The sequence below is a fragment of the Saccostrea cucullata genome, unplaced genomic scaffold, assembly GCF_032062105.1.
Source record: "Saccostrea cucullata isolate Sc308-1 unplaced genomic scaffold, CSIRO_AGI_Scuc_v1 ctg1041, whole genome shotgun sequence".
Taxonomy (NCBI): Eukaryota; Metazoa; Mollusca; class Bivalvia; order Ostreida; family Ostreidae; genus Saccostrea; species Saccostrea cuccullata.
The window spans coordinates 80,597-100,133 of NW_026921469.1; the positions used below are offsets into that span (position 1 = coordinate 80,597).

At 32.7% G+C, this 19,537-nt stretch overlaps 1 protein-coding gene and 1 long non-coding RNA gene across 5 annotated transcripts; one reads left to right on the forward strand and one right to left on the reverse strand.

The window, feature by feature from the left end:
* Nucleotides 1-1,104: 1,104 nt before the first annotated feature.
* On the reverse strand, nt 1,105-14,183 carry LOC134260037 (activating transcription factor 7-interacting protein 1-like). Of its 4 annotated transcripts, none has more exons than XM_062742619.1 (10): nt 14,070-14,183; nt 9,559-10,136; nt 4,955-5,787; nt 4,634-4,846; nt 4,501-4,545; nt 3,886-4,116; nt 2,915-3,796; nt 2,639-2,789; nt 2,208-2,326; nt 1,105-2,103 (listed from the first exon to the last, which is right to left on the reverse strand). In XM_062742619.1, the coding sequence occupies exons 2-10, from the start codon at nt 10,091-10,093 to the stop codon at nt 1,939-1,941; spliced, it is 3,174 nt and encodes a 1,057-aa protein (XP_062598603.1). In that variant the 5' UTR covers nt 10,094-10,136; nt 14,070-14,183; the 3' UTR covers nt 1,105-1,938. The 4 variants fall into 4 exon arrangements, with proteins under 4 accessions (XP_062598603.1, XP_062598605.1, XP_062598604.1 ...); XM_062742621.1 differs by having other exon boundaries at nt 9,559-10,133; nt 14,070-14,169; XM_062742620.1 differs by lacking the exon at nt 14,070-14,183 and adding an exon at nt 12,437-12,494.
* On the forward strand, nt 13,720-14,206 carry LOC134260041 (uncharacterized). The gene is made up of 2 exons (XR_009990460.1): nt 13,720-13,923; nt 14,114-14,206. It is a non-coding gene; the product is annotated as an uncharacterized LOC134260041 (long non-coding RNA).
* The last annotated feature ends 5,331 nt before the right edge of the window (nt 14,207-19,537 follow it).

Here is a 19,537-nt window from a genome sequence, read left to right on the forward strand (position 1 = left end):
CACAAAAATGAGATAAACCTAGTTTCACAATTGATAAACTAGGTTTATCGACTGTAAACTATAGTTTACAAACCGTAAACTATAGTTAACGATTCGTTAAGTATAGTTAACGATTCGTTAAGTATAGTTTTCATCTGTAAAACTATATTTAACGGTCGTTAACTATAGTTTACGAATGTTAATCTAAGTATATCTGTCTGAATAAAGCGTTAACAATAGATTTTGTTGATAAACGAAGATTCACGTTTGTAAACTATAGTTTACAATCGTAAACTATAGTTAAGAGTTGTTAATCATAGTTTCACAAATCGTGAAACTATATTTATCAGATCGTTAACTATAGTTAACGGTTTGTAAACTATAGTTTACAAATCGTGAAACTGTAATTATCAGATAATCTATGTTTTGCAATCGCAAATGATAGTTTTCGGCGTTAAGTATATATAGTTTACGGTTGTGAAACATAGATTATCGCGTTAACTATAGTTTACAGATGTAAAATATAGATTAACGTTGTTAACTATAGTTTACAGTCCGTAAACTATAGTTTACAACCGATAAACCTAGTTTATCGATTGTGAAACTATGATTTGCTCATTTTTGTGAATTTGGCGTGCCATATATATATATATATGCATGGCCAGCTCTGGAAAAATTATTGTTTGGGCATTAATTTCAACCTAACGGATGAAGGCTTCAAATGCCTAAATAAAGATCATCTGCAAAGCGATTTGCCTGCATTGTAGTGTATTGTACATGTGCATGAAGGAGGATGCGATGTTTTAATTTCTAAAGATTTATCTGGACCATGTTTCTGTCATTATATTATATTCATAGTCTTCTAGATGTAACTGCAAGTAATTTTATATTTTACTCTTAGCTGGACGTTTATCTTGTACAGGCTACAGCCAAAGTAGGTCTCAACATCGATTTTCTAGTTTACCTGCTTTGTGCTCCAAACTTGTCTCCATCGTGTCCATGATCGAGATCAACGATAATCTGGGAAAAAAGAAACATGTTACAGATGATGTACCTGATTCAAATCTGACGTGGTTCTTGATGCAATGGGAGCAAAAGTGTGGGTAGATGTTAAAAACAAAAATACAAAGTTTCATAAATTTAATTTCACGGTGCAAAACATAAAAACAGACGAAAATAAAAAGAGAGTTCCATTTCTCCAGCCATTTCTGTAACATTAAAACACCCAACACTTAAAATCTGTAAAATGACAATTCACTGCCCGACTCAGCAGATTCCAAGATAGTGTGTCAAATCCTGTGTTTGTTAATCTTTTTAAGTATCTAACATATACCTGATATTATTTAAGTCCAAGACAAGGAAAAAAAAGAACACAATTAATTCAAACTTAAGTAAAACAAAATAAAAAAGAAATGTCTCAGGACCTTCAGAATGCAATGAATGATCCAGATCATTTTTAATAGTCTTAAAAACAAGTTCTGTGTATAAAAAAGAAAACTTCAATTCACTGCCTATACCTTCTCACTAAATGGCTGAATTATTAAAGGCACTCAATAAATATCCAGTTTACCACCTTCTAAACTGACAATACTTCATCAAGATCCAACATTTTATCTTGAAATAAATAACACACATTAAACTTGATTCACATTTTACCCTACATATATTGTAAAATATAACTACTATATATATATATACAGTGTATAAACACACATTGGCATTACATATGTACATAAATTGGGTTTCAGTATAAAAACACCACAACAATTGCAATGAGCTATTGCAATGTACTTGGTCATTTCTGAAGCAGAAATAATTTAATTTGGAATTTTGCTCAAGAATTGATAATGATATGATAAATCTTTATGGACAAAATGATGCATCAGTTTTCTTCCCAGCCATCTGATGATCTGTTGCTTTGGTATGATTGAAGAAAAATCTGCTAGAGTAAACAAGTCATCAATCTTTCTTGTTTGGTAAAAGATGTATGGAGTTAGGGTCACTGAAATGACCATTGCGTCCGAGAACATCCACCGGACGTACAGCAAAATGATATTTGTTCCCCTCCTGAAACTGTGTCAAAGTACATGCCATTGGTAAGGGCAGTGCTTTAACATCTCCAACCTACAACATTAAAAAAACCAAACTTTTTTCATGATCTTTAGAAATTCTTCAATTCATCCAATAAAAAACAATGACCCAGTAACTACCTGTAAATTTATACTGACCTTTTTCCAAAGAGCTGTACTTGGTGGTGTATTTCCCTCTTGATATGCAAACAGCTGATACGATGCTATATCAGCATGAGGCGTCTCATTCAAAGTCATATTCCAAGACAGCACAATACCTACAGCAAGATTACAGCCAATTTGAAAGAAAAAGTCAATGGGTGACAACTCCCATTTCTTTCATTATCTAACAGTACAAAATAAGTTAATTATCTCTTATTTTTTTATTTCACAAATTTAAAATTCACACAAAATTATAAATTTATTTGTTTCTTTGCTATAGAATTTCAATATCAGTGCACTATTTGGCTCTGAACTCTATGATAAACAAAACAATGACCTAAAAATTTGAATCTTGAAAACTTATGTTCTTCAGAAGAGATCTATTTTTTTTTGTAAAACTTTGTCACAACTAACTATCTCCCACTCACCCTGGCTGACCCTGGAGATCTTCAGACTGGGTTTTGGAGGTAATGGTTTCTGACCTGAAGTCACCACCGATGTAACAGGAGGTAATGGTGCTGGGTGTTGAGCAGAAAGGGGAGGGGGTGCCACAGTGGTTAAAGATGTATTTGCCATCCTCTGAAATGAAATTTCCTTAAAGATTAATATCAACTCCAAAGTACCATAGCGATGGCTTGATCAATGTTCAATCCCATTGATTCACCTCAGTATAATAGGTAATGTTAAGCAAAGCAGAAACCTACATTTGTATTTTGAGCTCCATACTGTAAAGGTGGAGGTGGTCGTTGCTGAACTGGAGCTGCCACGGATGCTGTTTGTTTGGAGCTCGGAGGAGTGGTGGTGGCTTGCCCTGGTCTAAGCTGAGGCATTGCTGTAATGGCTGATGAAGTTGCTGCCACCATGGATGTTCCTGCTACAGCAGGTCTCATTCCAGGACTGGGAATAGGGGTGGCAAGAGTCAGAATACTGCCCTGAGGTAATGCTTTGCTGGTGGAACTGAAGACAAACTGATATGCTGGTTGTTGTTGTCCATTTCTTATAATTGAAGAACCTGCAGGATTTGACAGGATCAGACCTTGTGGCAATCCTGTTCCTGTTGGAACCAGAACCTGATTATTGGACATGGAGATTGCAACTCCCCTGTTTGCCAGGTTTCGATTGGCTTCTTCTTCCATGGTGAGGTCGATCACTTTAACAGACTTTGTCTGCCCTTGCTGATTCACTTGAACTTGTTGCTGACTGCTAAGAGTTGGTGGGTTTACAATTGGTGCTGTGACAACTGTAACATTTGGCTTTGAAGTGGGTAATGCGCCTGGTGTTGGAACTACAATATAAGATGTCATCTGATTGGGCGCTATAGTTGGAGAGAGTAAGGTGTTTGACTGAACTCCTGGGGTGACCGCTCGCACAGGTCTGACTCGAGAATTACTGATAGGCTGTGAAACCAAACCCCGACTGGTATCCAGAATGTTCTTAACAGTCTGGTTTCCTGGACTCTGTTGGAGGGAACTCCGAGTGTTATCCAAGATTGTCTTAACTGTCTGGTTGGATGGAAATGGTCCTTTACTTCCATCTGCTGCTGAAGGAAACGTCACAATGGGTGCAGACTGGCTACTGAGAGTTGTCTATGAAAATAACATAAAACACGTCACAAATAACTCATGAAACAAAGCATGTGCACATAATATATTGAATGAAAATCAAATGATCTTACCTGCATTTGTGCTGGGGTCTGGGTCTTGAGAATTGGAATGTTTGTAACGGGATTGAGAGTGGACTTGGGGGGAGCCAGCTGAGGCGAGGATGGTGTGAACTTGGAGATGGTGAGGGTGGGGCCAGGCTTTGAGGTAGAGGCGGGAGGAGTTGTGGCAGTTTTAGTGATGGGTTTGGGAGTTGGAGACTTGACTGGAGTGGTCTGTTGTGATTGTTGGACTATAGCTGCTGCCTACAATATGGAAAATGTACAAGGTTAGCAGTAGTCCATTTTATATCAATAAACATCAAAACTTTTTATAAACTCTAAATTGCACAAAATAAATGTGGTAAAAATTATCTAACCAAAGTGTATGAGGCAAAAGCATTACTTTCATCTATAAGAATTATCAAGAAGATTTACCACAGAGAAGGGACATAACTTGTTATTATCTCTTAAATATGACTAAAATCTTAGTGCATTTTTCTTCCTTGATGAAAGAGGAAGTAAATCAAACTGTATATAGTTTATAGATACTTATCTGAAGAAATACAAAAATGTTAGTCATTTAATGATCAGTAAATTTCCAATAAATAAATTCTAGGAAGCACATTTAATGACATATACCACACTCACCTTCTGTGAATCAACCTGAACTCCAACACTCTTTGTAGTGATTTGCTAAAACATAAAAGAAATTATTAAAAACATGAAGACACTTGTTTTTCAACATTAAAGTCCTAAATTATTGGTATTCAATCTTACTTACTCTTAGAGCTGCGGTTTTTGCTTTACGTTTTTCATGTTTCTGCTGGAGAACTGTGACCTCTAGAATTTGCTTCTCAAGGTCTTTCACTCTTTGCTTCCACATATCATTAGAAGCTTGCAACTCCTCAACTTTTTGCTGAAGCTCTGCTACCAATCCTTCTTTTTGGTTTTTAAGGTGGTTTAGTACTTTTGTTTTTACCATCTTCTCTAGTACCTAGAATTATTCTCACATTTTAGTAATTCTACACACAGGTGAATAGGATGGAAAACAGACCCCTCCCCCCTCTCCCCCCCCAAAAAAATTGCTATAAGGTATAAATACCTTTTCTGAAAGTCTAACAGGTGGTTTCTTCTTCTTTCTATGCAGATCTTCATCTTCATCCTCAGTATCCTCTGTGGGAGTTGGCGTCGATTCGGTTGCTGTATCAGTGTCCGACATCTCCTCATCCTTCAGACTTTCAGGGGCTATCCCAATCTGTGTTCCAAGTTTCCCGATCACCATATCCAATCTGGAGCGCTTGGGTTCGTAGGGGAGAGCATCACTGAAGTCAGCCGGTCTCTTTTTATCATTCACTTCTTTCTCCTCCTGTGCATCCTTAGAATCTAAATTACTGCTGTCTTCAGATGACTTGCTGTCCTCACTAGTGGTATTGTTTTCACTTTCACTTTTTCGTTTCTTTTCAGAACCACTACTTTCACTTTCACTTGCACTCTCTTCCTCCTCTTCCTCTTCGACTTCCATTTTTTCGGATGCATCTTCCACATCTTTTCCATTCTCACTGATTGAGTTTTTATCACAGCTGACAGAGTCCTGAGAGTCTTTACTGGCTGATTCCTGAGATTGAGGGCTCCTGACAGATATCCCTGACTGCTGAGTGTCTTCATCTGATGCCAGGAGTTTGTCTTCTTCCTCTGGTTTCATATCATTCTCATTCCTAGCTTCCTCATTTGACGTCTTCTTTTCTTCATCCTCTGAATCAGAGGTTATTTCTAACAAATCATTTTCAGATTTCTTTTCCTTGGCATCTACTTTGAGATCATTTGAATGTACGGGAAGATCACCTTTAGTTTCTTTTTCTTCTATACTGTCATCAAGTTCTATTACCTCATCACATTTAGCTTTTGTTTCTGCTTCCACGTTTACTACTGAATTATCTACAAATGAGTACATACTTCTGTCATACAAGTGAAACAAATTTATACAGAGAACTTTGAGCTAAAATGATTGTTCACTTTTTAAAAAAATCAAAACTCATTTTAACTGAAAGTTTAACAAGACAAATTGTTGAGGGAAAAAAAAATATCATTGAAAGACCCTCCCCCCTTTTTTGTTGCAGTATTTTCAAATAAGAATAATGACTAATGAGTATGTTTAAACAGAAAAAAAATGGCACTGAAGTTGGAACCTACCTCCCCCCTTTCATTTTTTTAATTTGTTTTTTTTCGCTAGCTCCCTCCCCCTCTCCCCCCCCCCCATAACAATGCTACATCACTTTACGAGGTGTAAGAGAAACTGTTGATCTACTGTTAAAACATTTGACATATTCTTGTTTATTTTAAAGAAGATTCTCCATTTTTTTTTTCCACCTATATAATTTTATGTATAACTTAATATGGTCCAATGCGTCTTTCACAAAATATACTGATCGATGTTTCTGAAGGTAAACATGCTTTACTATTCAGAGTAGCCACTGCAGGCCATACCAGTCAAATTTTTTGCTCATTAGATCCACTCACTGGTATTCAAACAAAAATATCTAAATAATATTAAATAAATAAAAATTTTCTGCACCGCGAAAAAAATAAATTCCTTTTTCTTCTTGAAAAATAAATGTCCATATATTTTTCAATTTGGTATATATCCAAGTCTTTTTCTTGTAAAAGATTCAAAATTCAAAAGTTAATAAAAATAATTTTTTCTTGGTCACACAAAAAATAATCCTATGTATGATATCGCTTGAAATCACCTTCGAAAAATTTAATTTTTCGATTATATGTCATGAAGAACAAATTGGAGTGATTTAGGCCACACAAAACAATAAATTGCTAGATTCGTTTCACTCCCGAAAATAAATATTTTTTTAAAAATTTATAGGAAAACATACAAAACAATATGTTGTAGGATAAACCTTTGTTCACAATTTGATAAATTAGGTTGATACAATTCAAATGCTAAATTTTTTATAAACCGTAAACAATGCAAGGGCGGCAGGGTTAAGTAGACACGTATATACTGCCTATTCGGTCCGTAACGAACGTCGCATGTATATTTTGACATTATTTTGGTAAATGTATTTATAGTGAATGCTAAGGCGCTACGTACATTAAAAAACAATTCTCAAGTAATTACATTGTTGTTTGAATGGTTCCAATTAACAATTTTCGTAAATGACAATGATATTTAATCTTTAATCATTAAACAATAAGTCAAAACTCACTTAAAATACAAAAAAATTTTAAAAATATCTTTATTCTTTAAATATGCAAATTAATATAAAAATTAATATGGATGATATTCAGTCAATTTCTTGATTTTTAAAAGATATATTATGTCAGACTCGGGTTTGAATTTTTTTCATAATTAGATATAACCGATAAATATATTTTTTTTTCAATATTTAACTCCCAAAATACTTAACTTATAGGGGAAGTATATACAGTAGTTAAGGTTTTTGAAGTATGTTTTCCATGTAAGGATTGTTGTAATAAACTATTAAATCAATCTTATAATTTATTTTTATATATTATCTATGTAATAAGCGTTAACAATAGATTTTATTGATAAACATATGATTCACGTTTGTAAACTAAGTTTAAATCGTAAATATAAAGAGTTGTGCACCATGGGAATTTCACAAATCGTGAAACTATATTTATCAGATCGTTCATATCTATATTTCCAACGGTTTGTAAACTAAGTTTACAAATCGTGAAAAAGTATATAATAATGCTATGTTTTTCGCAAATGATCGTTTTCGGTGTTAAGTATAGTTTATGGTTGTGAAACATAGATTATCGCGTTAAATATGATTTACAAATGTAAAATATAGATTAACGTTGTTAACTATAGTTTACGGTTTGTAAACTATAGTTTACAACTGATAAACCTAGTTTATCGATTGTGAAACTATGATTATCTCATTTTTGTGAATTTGGCGTGCCATAGAGGGGGTTGGGTGGCTTTTATTTTATATTTTTTATTTTTTCAATTTTGCAGATTTTTTATTGACTTGGTCAATCGTTGTACATGTAATTATATCTACATTACCAGAATAAAAGTCAATGTATACACATGTATTACAGCAATAACCATCTTTTCAGCTGTCAAAATCATGTCGACTTTCGCTAGGGCTGGGACGATACAACTTTTTATATATCAATATGTATCACGATATTTGAGCCACGATACGATATGAATCACGATATGTTTAATTGCTTATAAAATCTTTTTTTGCATTGAAATAAACAAATTATTTTTTTGCAAATAAGAAGAGTTTATTTAAAATAGTTGTTCATATGTTGTAAAACAAAAATATTTTACTAAAATGGTGTTAATTCTTATTTATTTTATGTATTAAAACCAAAATGTTAAATAAACAAAGAAAAATAGCAGTCAGATTTTCATGGGCGATATTTCGATATTTCTTTATATGTATCAATATGCGTATCGTCCTTACAGATATCACAATATATCGATATCTCGATATATCGTCCCAGCCCAAACTTTCGCAGGATTTAAAACGAAAGTAGAATGGTAAATGAATACCGATCCCCATCAGAATTAAGACGAAGAAAAATAGAAATTAAAAAAATTGAGACGGAGGTATAAAATCGGGGCGGGTGGGGTTGAGAATCTAGGAATATTTTTATAATGGCCTTATCGAAAAGCAAAATTTTCATTCATTTTTGGAAGAATTTTCATTGCATTAAGACGTGTAAAAAAAATTGGACAATTTTGTGAATATTAGGAAATTTGATTATCATTTCCAAGATGCTGCTGCAGCATACTGCCTCTTTTCGGCTATTATTTTGGTTCAAGAAAACACTGAAACGTCTGGAAAATTGATCAAAAATATTTTTTGCTGTAGAACTACAGTACCTGGCCATAAGTGAGTCATAATTTTATTTTTACACTATATATTTCATTGAAAAACCTATTTTCATAAAAACTTGTTGTGAAGTCAATTTTAGCTCAATTTTCATGATTTTTTCATATAACATCAGAATTATTCAAATTTTCTTTTTAAATGATAAACAAAATGATACTTGAAATATTGAGAATAAATCATATATTGTCATGACAAAATTTTCTAACCTCAAATTACTATGATTTCCTAACAAATTGAAGTCTTAAAATTTTTGTTTTGCACTTGATATATTTCACGGTAGTGCATAAAGATAAAACTATTTTGAAATAATGTGAAGAAACTACAACAAATTCTGCATTTTATGGTGTTTTAGACATTAAAAAGAAACAATAAATGACACTGCAAGCATATTTTAGAAAAATGTGTTTCCTAATGAAATATATAGTGGAAAAATAAAATTATGACTCACTTATGGCCAAGTACTGTAGATTTGTTTTTTGGCTGACAATTATTTGTGAATAGATAATGTCACATATATAATACTTGGTTTATAGGATGCCTTACCAAGTTATTTGCATAGTATGATAAACCATGGTTGGTTTAGCAAATCGATATGGTCTCTAGACTACTCTCATTCAAATGCAAAACAAATTGATCTGCTAACAGTGCCATATTTCATAATCAGACCCACAGATCACATAAAACATTATGCATTATGTTTCAACTCTGACCTAATAATGGCTGATAAAATCTATAGAAACCCATACACAGCCTAACTGAATTGGAATTATAGCCTTCTCTTCTTTTGTTATACAGGGATATTTTATAAAATTCTTACCTTTATTGCACTCTGTTGTTTTTTCAATGGCCGTAGTAGAATTTTGCATTTCTTGCATTTTGTCAAATAAATTCCCAGCAGAAGTTTTCTGCCCCCCTGACACAGAAGGGGCTGAGGTTGTAGTAGGAGGTGGTGGGTTTAAGATAATACTACTTTTTGTGTCCTTGCTACTCAAGCCTGTGTATTTTGTTTTAGCAAGTAGATTTCCAAGCGTTGGAGTATTTTCAGACATTTTGTTCATGATGTCCCTGAACGAACTCCTCATTTTATCGTTAATCACAAAAGACCTATCGTCCAGCAAGTTGATAGGAGTTCCGTCAAAAGGAGGTCCGTTTTTCCTGTTAAAAATGCCCATGTCACTGGAGTAATCCTCCTTCCGTGTTGGGAGAGATTCTTTTATCACATTTTGATCGTTGTGGACATTATTTTGCCCGTTCATTTGTGTTTTTTCTATTGCACATTGTCCGTTGATGGAATTCATGTTCATGAATGGAGTATCACAACCTTCAGAAGAAGAGGAGCTGCTATTCATCATCCTCCTCCACCTCCTTCTTCTTCTATACTTCCTCAATAAGCTACTGCAACAAAAAATTGTTTTTTCTTAATTTGACACAAAAGTTTAAACATAGTAAAAAAATAATTTAGAAGCAAGGTTATTTTTTTATTTGGTGTAAAGTGATAAAACATGAAAAATTTTTGTTCGTATATATTATTATATGCCTCCCCCCTTCTGTTAAAAAAAAAAAATTTGGAAGACATTGGCCTGAAATGCATTGATTCAATAAAACAATGAAATTTGCCTTTGAAAATAATGGACCTTGCTATTGAGAATTAACTTTTAATTAAGAAACCATTTCAAGTCTAGAAAATCATATAATTTAAAACTTAATCCCAAAAATTTCATTATCATTTTCTTATCAAAAATACAAAATCAAGTAAAGATTTTGATTAATTTTTTGTTTTCCAAACTATCAAGTTTCTAATATGCTAAAAAATATTAAATTGAAAACAGTCGGGAAAAAGTTGAGTAATAACATATTAAATTTTACAACAAAGAAAAATTAAATGGTATTTAAAAAATGGTTTTCAAAAAAAGCTAATCAAATGCATTTTTATTGAAATATAATTTTTTTTAAATAATGCGAAAAATATGCAAATATTTTATAATTTATATGAAATATACATCCCATGTCACTTTTTGACCCAGAAAATGTTGCAAACCATTGAAGCCATGAAAGGTAATTTTAACTGAATCAGTAATTTCCTACCACTACTATTTTAACTTTAAAGGTATTTAGCTAAAAATTATCAAAATCAAGAAAGTTAAGAACTTTAAGCATGTACAACATTTTTAACCAGTAAGAGTTATTTCTCTTTTCCATCAGCATGGCATTCCTGAATGATCATTATTAACTAGTCATATTTTTCCTGTTTTATAAATATGTAAAGACCTATTGAAATGAATATATTCATAGAAGAAAAGACCCTATATTATATATATTTATATGTATTATATATAAGTAGCTTATCATTAAATATGTATACAGAAAAAAAAACTTTCCTATACAAGGGATCTGTCTTTTCTATGGGAAATCCAAGGTGAATCTTTGCCTTAATTTACTGTACAAATTTTGAAACTATGAAAATCATTGGGGTGGGGGGGGGGGTGGGTGTGTGTGTGTGTGTGGGGGGGGGGGGCAGGTCCAGGGGCTTGACCCCTTCACTGCCCATAACCCATGATTTCCTTAAGCTATATTTTTTTGTTCCCAGACTTTTCTTACTTGTCAATTTTTCTTTTGGTATATAATGACATATAAATCTACAATTTCAAAAAAATACTTTTTCTAGTTCAAGTCATATCAAATGCTCAATGATATAATTCCATCTCAATTAACATCAAATTTAGAGATGGACCAAATTCCCCTTTTGTGACCAAATATTAATAATAATATATCATTTTTCTGTTGAGGAATATTACATTTTTTTATATTGAAAAGTTGAATATATCATGTAAATAAAAAAAATTGTACCAAACTCCCCTAAAATCTAGACCCCCAGGTGCCCCCCTTTTGAAGAACGCTGGATACTCCATTGGAAGTAGCAATTTGAAAATTTGTCTACAGAAGAAAAATTGTTTTTAAAGACAGGAGTCTAATTATTTGTGGTGGTGGTGGGGGGGGGGGGGGTTATCCTTCTTCATTCCTCTTTTGCTGTCAATTTCCCTCCTTTTTCCTTCTTCACATCACTTACTCCCACTTCCCCTTTCACACAAATCACTCTCCTTATGTAATCAATGCCGTTTCTCTGGTTTTACGATGCAGAATTTTTTTTTTTTTTTTTGCTATTAAATTTACGGTTTAGTTTTTAAACAAAAAAATACAAAAAATACCCAGGCCAGCAGTTCAAGGATATTATGACAAAATCAACTTAATTTAAACCAAACTGATCAGTCTTCTTACGACAAATAAATTCATCGAATTTAGCAAGTTAGCATCAGATTCAGAGCAGGAACAGAGCTCAAGACAAGTGATATTATTTTTCAAATCTTGTAATATACGTAGCCTCATGGGTGCCTGTAGACTATGCATTTTTACAAGATTGCGTGTATTTTTACCTCATCCTTACAAAGGTGATTACAGAAAAAAACTTTCACTGCAGTGAACATTATGGTAATGGCGGCATGACCCGTCCGTCGTATTTCCTTTTCCCGCCTTTCTTCGACACGTGTTTCATATGTACTTCGCGTTATAGGCTATATACATTCTTTGATTCGTGTTTTAAAGATATTTTACTTTTATTTTGGATAACTTTTGTTCTTCATGATATATTTCATCCATATTTTTTTCTTGCACCACCTTTAAAATCGATAAACCATTACAGTTTGTGCCTCGCGATTGTCTGCTTCCCGAAAAGAATGTCGTCATCAAACTAGTTACTACCAGTTTTGCTCAGGGAAAATCTCAAAACTCAAAAATGTACGAATTTGTCGCTCGCAGTTTATCATACGCCACAATTTGAAACCTGCCAATATTGAGAGTTTTCATAATAATTATTTTTATAATGGAACTCTAATTAAAATTAATAAACTTTAAATTAAATATAGTACTAGTGTGTATTATAGCAGTAATATAAAAAAAAAATGCATAAAAATCCCTTTTTTAGGAATATTTCACATTTAATTCTGAATAAAACGCCACTTAAAATATTTCTATCCAGAATATGTTTTTTTTTTTATTTTGTGTCAATGTATAATATTCATTCACAATCACTTCTCGATTTAAAGAAAACAATTAAATACTTATTTTTCCGCTGCCTGATTTTTATTCTATACATAACATCTCGTGCACCCGAAATTGACTTTCTTTATGTTGCAGATGCTTCAATTTTAATGAATATTATTACGTATATCATGGTATAATAGATCAATGTACTTTACTCGCAATGCACAAAAATTTATAAGAGCAAGCGCGACATCACGTGATAAGGTCACAAATGGGATATCTGTTTTCACAAATTAAATTAGAAAATACATCGATTCTGGAAAGAAATGAGAAATACCACATTCGATCACAGCTATTGATAAACGCTTTTTAACATCTATTCATCATTTTGATTTCCTTCATAATACAGTCGATGCAGTTTTGTCAGTGACGTATCATTGACACATGAATTCCTCTCCCAAGCAAACTAAATTTAAAATAAGACGGCAAATAAAACATCGTTTATTTATTTAAATGGTGAACTGAAGCACAAAACAAGTTTTATTTTACAACCATTTTTTTATCGTCATATATTTCCATTTCTTATATATATAATGATCGATCAAGATCTATAGCCGAGGTTTTTTCCCCGATTCGACTAAAAACATTTACAAATTGTTTTGAGATAACTTTGCATACATCTTAAATTATTTATCTAAAAAAAAAATCAAAAATTCAAGTACACATTACAAATATCACAAATATCAAATAGACTAACGCAAGTTATATGATTGTAGTCTATAATTCTATAGTGAAATAAAGTAAATGTAATGAATGACCAAAAGAGTCATAAATTTAAACACAACATCAATAAATCAGTCACAGATTATATGATTCATTATGCCAAATTAGATAAATAATGCAGAACAAAATTGTTTTCAAATATTTAAAAAATCCCCTAACGCACCTCGCAACTTCTGAGTGCATCACGTGACATTTAACGACAGGGATCGACTCAGAACATCACAGAATGGCCGACAACAAAGCAACACGTTGAATGTGTTTTATTAACCGATTTCTTTGCTTCATAAGGGGATTGACCATGTATTAAAACAATTATGCAGGATTGACAACGCTTGAGGATGAAGAATTTCAACAAATACAGGTGAGATAAGCCGAAAACAGTACAAATTTTAGAATCATCTACAAATGATACACAACTGGGGGATGTGTCATAACACGAATGCATCAAAACTTCTGTAAAACAAGTTTCTGTCAGTTGCGTTGTTAATATCATCAATGTTTACTTACTGTAATATAGTCAATTTTCAATCTCTTGCATTTTCGTTTTTCAGGATTTTCGTGGTTGTCGTCGACCGACAGAATCCAAAATGGCCTCCTGACTGTTCGACGCATGCGTGTAGAATAATATGCAAATGATCACTTTAGCCAATGGAAATTGAGACACTACAGGCCTTATCCCCTCGCCTTATGATATACATTATCCCGTTTACAAACACAAATCATATTTTATCAAGTTTTCAAATGCTTATCACTATCTAGACTGCATTTCTGATCGAAATAAGGTACATAGATTAGTATGTCAGTTTATTGACATTTTGTGTCATTCCCTAAAATGATATGAGTTATTCCCCCTAGAAGACCCAACAGACCCCACTAGAAGACCCAACTTCTCCAAAAATGATCGGAAGGGGAAAAATTCATACACGAAACGTTACATCTGTGTAATAGACGTAGCATTAAAAGCCGCGAACGGGTTGGACACATTGTACACTCTCACACACCATCAACCTCTCTCTTTCTCGCACACACACACAAATCGAAGTACTACGTAAAGGGATGCGTGAACCATGTCAGCGAATGTAGGTGTAGAGAGACCCTGCACATGGTCTTTGAAAATTCTGGGAAGATATTGTTGCAATGAAGACGAATGTAACCTGTCTTTTGTTAAACGTAATTGTAAGTTTGCAACCTCCGCGCTTGAATGGTTTAACAATCATAAAAAAAAATATTGAGAAAACAAGGTTGTTAACGCACAGTTTCAGTTTGCTCGTGCAACACTGTGTTTATACACTACACATAGAAACATGTGTAAATGTACATTTAAAATATGTGTAACACACGTTTATGCTCTTTAAAAGGGACGAGTTCAAACTGTGATTTTTTAATCTTGTTTACATTAGCTATTGAGCGTTTCCCCAGAAGAGAACGAAATGGAAATTTTATAGGAACGTGTGCAAAACTATCTGGGGGCCATAAAGGGTATCGTTTAATGATATTTTATAAAGAAAGTATAAAAAGCTTAGTTTTAGAGGTCAACATGTATAATTTAATGAAGCATAATAATTAACATTTTGAATTAAGTATGCAAAATATGTTTTGATATGTATAATTAATGTACATACAATTAAGAAGTGTGGCATATGAGTCATGTACGTGACCTGAATAAGATAACTGTGTACAACGCAGTCAGGCTTATACTTATTTATTATTATATATAGGCAATATTTAGCTGCTCAACTATATCATATTTACCTTCCTAAAATAGTGGAAAATACAAAAGTTTACTAAAAATAAGACACATATGACGATAAATTTTGATATTCTACAACCCATCATACCCCCATTTTGGCCTCGCTTAATTGATGGTGGAATCGACCATGAGTCAATCATGTTGAAAAAGTACTTTCTCACTCATACCATGCACATACACCTTCACACGTGTACACACACCCTCGCATTCACACACACATTAAATTCCACACGAACACTCGATCATCCTAGCTTCTTTTATCTCGAATTTTAACACAAAATCTGATAAGTTTCAGCCCTTGAATTACATTTTACCTCGATTAGTGTCTGACATGTGTACACACGTGCATATTTAAAGTCTGCTTGATACATTTTACGCAAATCTTGGTCAGAGCTATAGGTACAAGCAATATTGCTTATTCAAAAGGTGATGGAGAGGCGTGTATTAAAAATACAAATGATGACGGGAAAATATCTTCTTTTTAAATAAAAAGAAAAATCATCAAGGATGAAGCAAATATCAAGGTTTGGCATCAGATCCAAAATACATGTGTAGTGTATATGATCTAGTTTTCGTCAACGTAATGAAGTATGGTTTCGAATGTGTAATATTATCGGTCATATTGTACATGTTGTGCCAAATACAATTTATCATCGAATCAAAAGCTGAATGATACTTTTCCTACTTAGTGTTAGGCCATTATTTACACACTGATTGACGCCCGACGGATTTTCCCGTTATTTCCCGATCATGACGAGTACACGCACGGCGGGTAAGAACTGTGACCAGTCATCAGGGGATGCTCACTCGTCCATGGCACCTGATATCCCACCTCTGATGTTTTGGAGGTCTGTGTTTGCTGCTATTTTGTATTGTTTTATGGACTTATGAGCTTTCATACGATTCGTTATATCTCCATATATTTCCCGAATAAGTTTTTAAAAGTATACTTCATTTAATGATATGATATACCCGGACATTATACCCACATTCTCAGCTCAACATCTGCCGATCTATGGTACGAAATATGGAGTATAAGATCAAAAAAGATTTTTCATCAATATGGAAGCATATTCACGACTACATCGTAGGAACCCACAGTGTAACGGAGAGAAAATTCGTGGGCTCCGGCGATGTCACGGTTAGTGTAGATTCAGGTTTTTTTCATATGACCTTGGGGTGTAGGCCACAATTAATGCCATTGAGGAATGAACAGGAAAAAGAATATACCGAAGAAGAGAAAGAAGTGAAAGAGCCATTAGTATGAGGCGCCGTTTTAATATATATTAACTAAAGGTATTTTCTGATATCAGAAAATAATTTCTTTTAATATCGAAAAATCAACGAGATTTTTTCTTAATATCAAATCTTATATCAAATCTTATATCAAATATCAAATACTCAAAAATTCGAATTTCTGATATCAGAAAAATCATTTTGTGATATCAAAAATGCTCTTATTTCTGATATAAAAAAAATCATTTTGTGATATCAGAAATTCAGGTGGATTTTTTTTTATATCACAAAATCATTTTTTTTTTTTGTTATCAGAAATTCAACAATATATAGTCTGTAGGCTCATGCAGATAATAAATTCTCCCGGCCAAGATTGTTTTCACAGAAGTAGGTCATCCGTGTTTGGATTTTGTACTGTTCTCTACACTTAATGAAATTGTGGAAATGCTAACTTGTATACATATGTTACAAAATGAGAGTTACAAGTTTTGGTTAAATGATATTAATAAAGAATGAATATATGAAGTATAAAATAGTTACTAAATTATTTATTGAATTCTCTCAGGAATCTTTTCCCATCACATTATCAACTAAAGGGAGGCTACAAGACATTCGGAACATCGATACTTTTGTAACTTATCAGCATTGTAAATGCATTAATATTATGAATTTCTGTATATTTATTCATATTTCTGCATTTATCTATACAATATACAAAAAGCTCAAACAGGCTAGGCTAGACTGAAACAACCATGAAGTGATAACACAAGCGTAATCTGACAATAAGGGAGCATTCCTTAAAATAAATTCTATTTCATTCATATTTTCTGATATCAGTAAATCAATTTTATGACATCAAAAATTAAAACGCATTTTTTGATATCAGAAAGTCATTTTCTGATATCAAAAAATCGATTTCTCTTATATCAGAAAATGATATTTGATATCAAGAATTCAATTTTCTTATATCAGAAAATGATTTTTAATTATTGATATCAAGAATTCTAATCATTGATATCAAGAATTAATTTTTTTGATATAAAAAAAATAGCTCAAAAATATAGAAATGGCGCCTCATACATTAGTTACTCAGGTGAGCTTGTGACCCATAGGGCTTTAGCTAATAAATTACACAATTTATTATTAAATTTTTCAAAAAGTTATACATACACTGTATTTATATTTGATTATTTAAAAAGTGTAATGTATGAGTGTTTGATAGTGGCGGTGATTAAATTTAAAGATTTTTAATATACAAAAAAGAAAAATATTTTTAAAAAATCATAATGAAAGTGTTTAAAAGAAAATGCATGGGCAAAATAATTTAAAAATTATAAAATAGGAGTGAAAAAAGCAACCGGAAGAGTTTTTATTTTCCAGAAAAAAATGGAGAAAAATTAATGATATTAAGGGGGCATTATTTCTGAAAAAAAAAAAAATGAAATTCATATGTAATTAAGTCAAAGTTTCCGAGGAATCGCATGAAATAATTATAATGAAAGGAAAAACAACGAAAACAGTTATGTCTTTCCTGACTTTTCTTATGATGGTGAAAAATAAAGCAAGTGATATTTTCTTTCTATATATTTTTAAAACTGTACAGATATAGACCTATTTCCCTTTTTAAACATATTTAGGCACAATTTGACCGTACAGTTCCACGGAATGATCCGTTTTGCAAGAAATGAAGTCTTTTCCCAGTTTTAGCTAACCCGAGCTGAAAGTTCATGTGAGCTTTCTTGATCACATTTTGTCTGTAGTTCGCCTGTCCATCTTTCTGTTTGGTGGCATATTTTAAAATCGTCTCAAGAACCACTCGGACAAAAAAATTGAAACTTATAGAAACTTGTGACCTTCTTTACATAGTGTAAATTCAATATACGACATCTTTAAAGCAATATGAGCTGCATGTTTGACATCGGAAAAAAATATTTCAAATTTGTAATAAACTATTTCAATGACAGGAAATAGAACGTTTGTAAACTTCTGTTGTTCATAGTTGCTATGGAAGAACTTTTTATAAGCTTTGATAGAAGCAAAATTGAATTATTGTCGTCCTGTATACAATAATGATTTCTTTTATGTTACTGTATATTTGGTTGTGCAGAATATTTCTTCTGAAACATTTTTAAACTTTATTTTGCTCTTTTTCATCATAAAGGTTTAGATTACATACATATTAATCATAATAACACATTTTCCAGCAAAATAAAATTCTCAAAAATGCAGCTCATATTGCTTTAAGGTTCATAAATACTAGTACTCTGCTCACTCATATAAAATGTTGCTTTAACTTTTATGATTTTCCAAAAATTTATTTTATAAGTGAAATACAAACAATTAGACCATATCTTGCGGGACAAAATTTAAACAAACAAGAGGCCCATGGGCCACATCGCTCACCTGAGAAGCGTTGACCATTCTGTTCTTTACCAGATTTCCCCCTTGTTATACATAATGCATCCCATCCCTACCCCACTGATCATAATTTAGACATTTTGAAATCTACACTACCCCATGATCCTTCCATGGGCACAAGCTATTTTGGCCCAGTGGTGAGAAGAAGATTTTCAAAGCTATATTTCTTAAAACTTTGATTCATAATGGCCCCGCCCTTCCCCTGGGGGTCATGATTCCTACAATTTAGAATTTACACTACCCCAGAATGCTTCCACATAAGCTTCACTTTTTCTGGCCCAGTGGTTCTTGAGAAGAAGATTTTCAAAGATTTTTCCTATATATTATAAAAAATCTTCATGATTTCAACAATTTAGAATTTACACTATGCCAAGATACTTTCACAAAGTTTCAGCTTTTCTGGCCCAGTGGTTCTTGAGAAGAAGATTTTCAAAGACTATATATTTCTATCTAAAACTTTGATTCCCCATTGTGGCCCCGCCCTTCCCCCGGGGGTCATGATTTGTACAATTTAGAATCTACACTATACCAGGATGCTTAAAGTTTCAATGGCCCATATTTTCAAAGATTT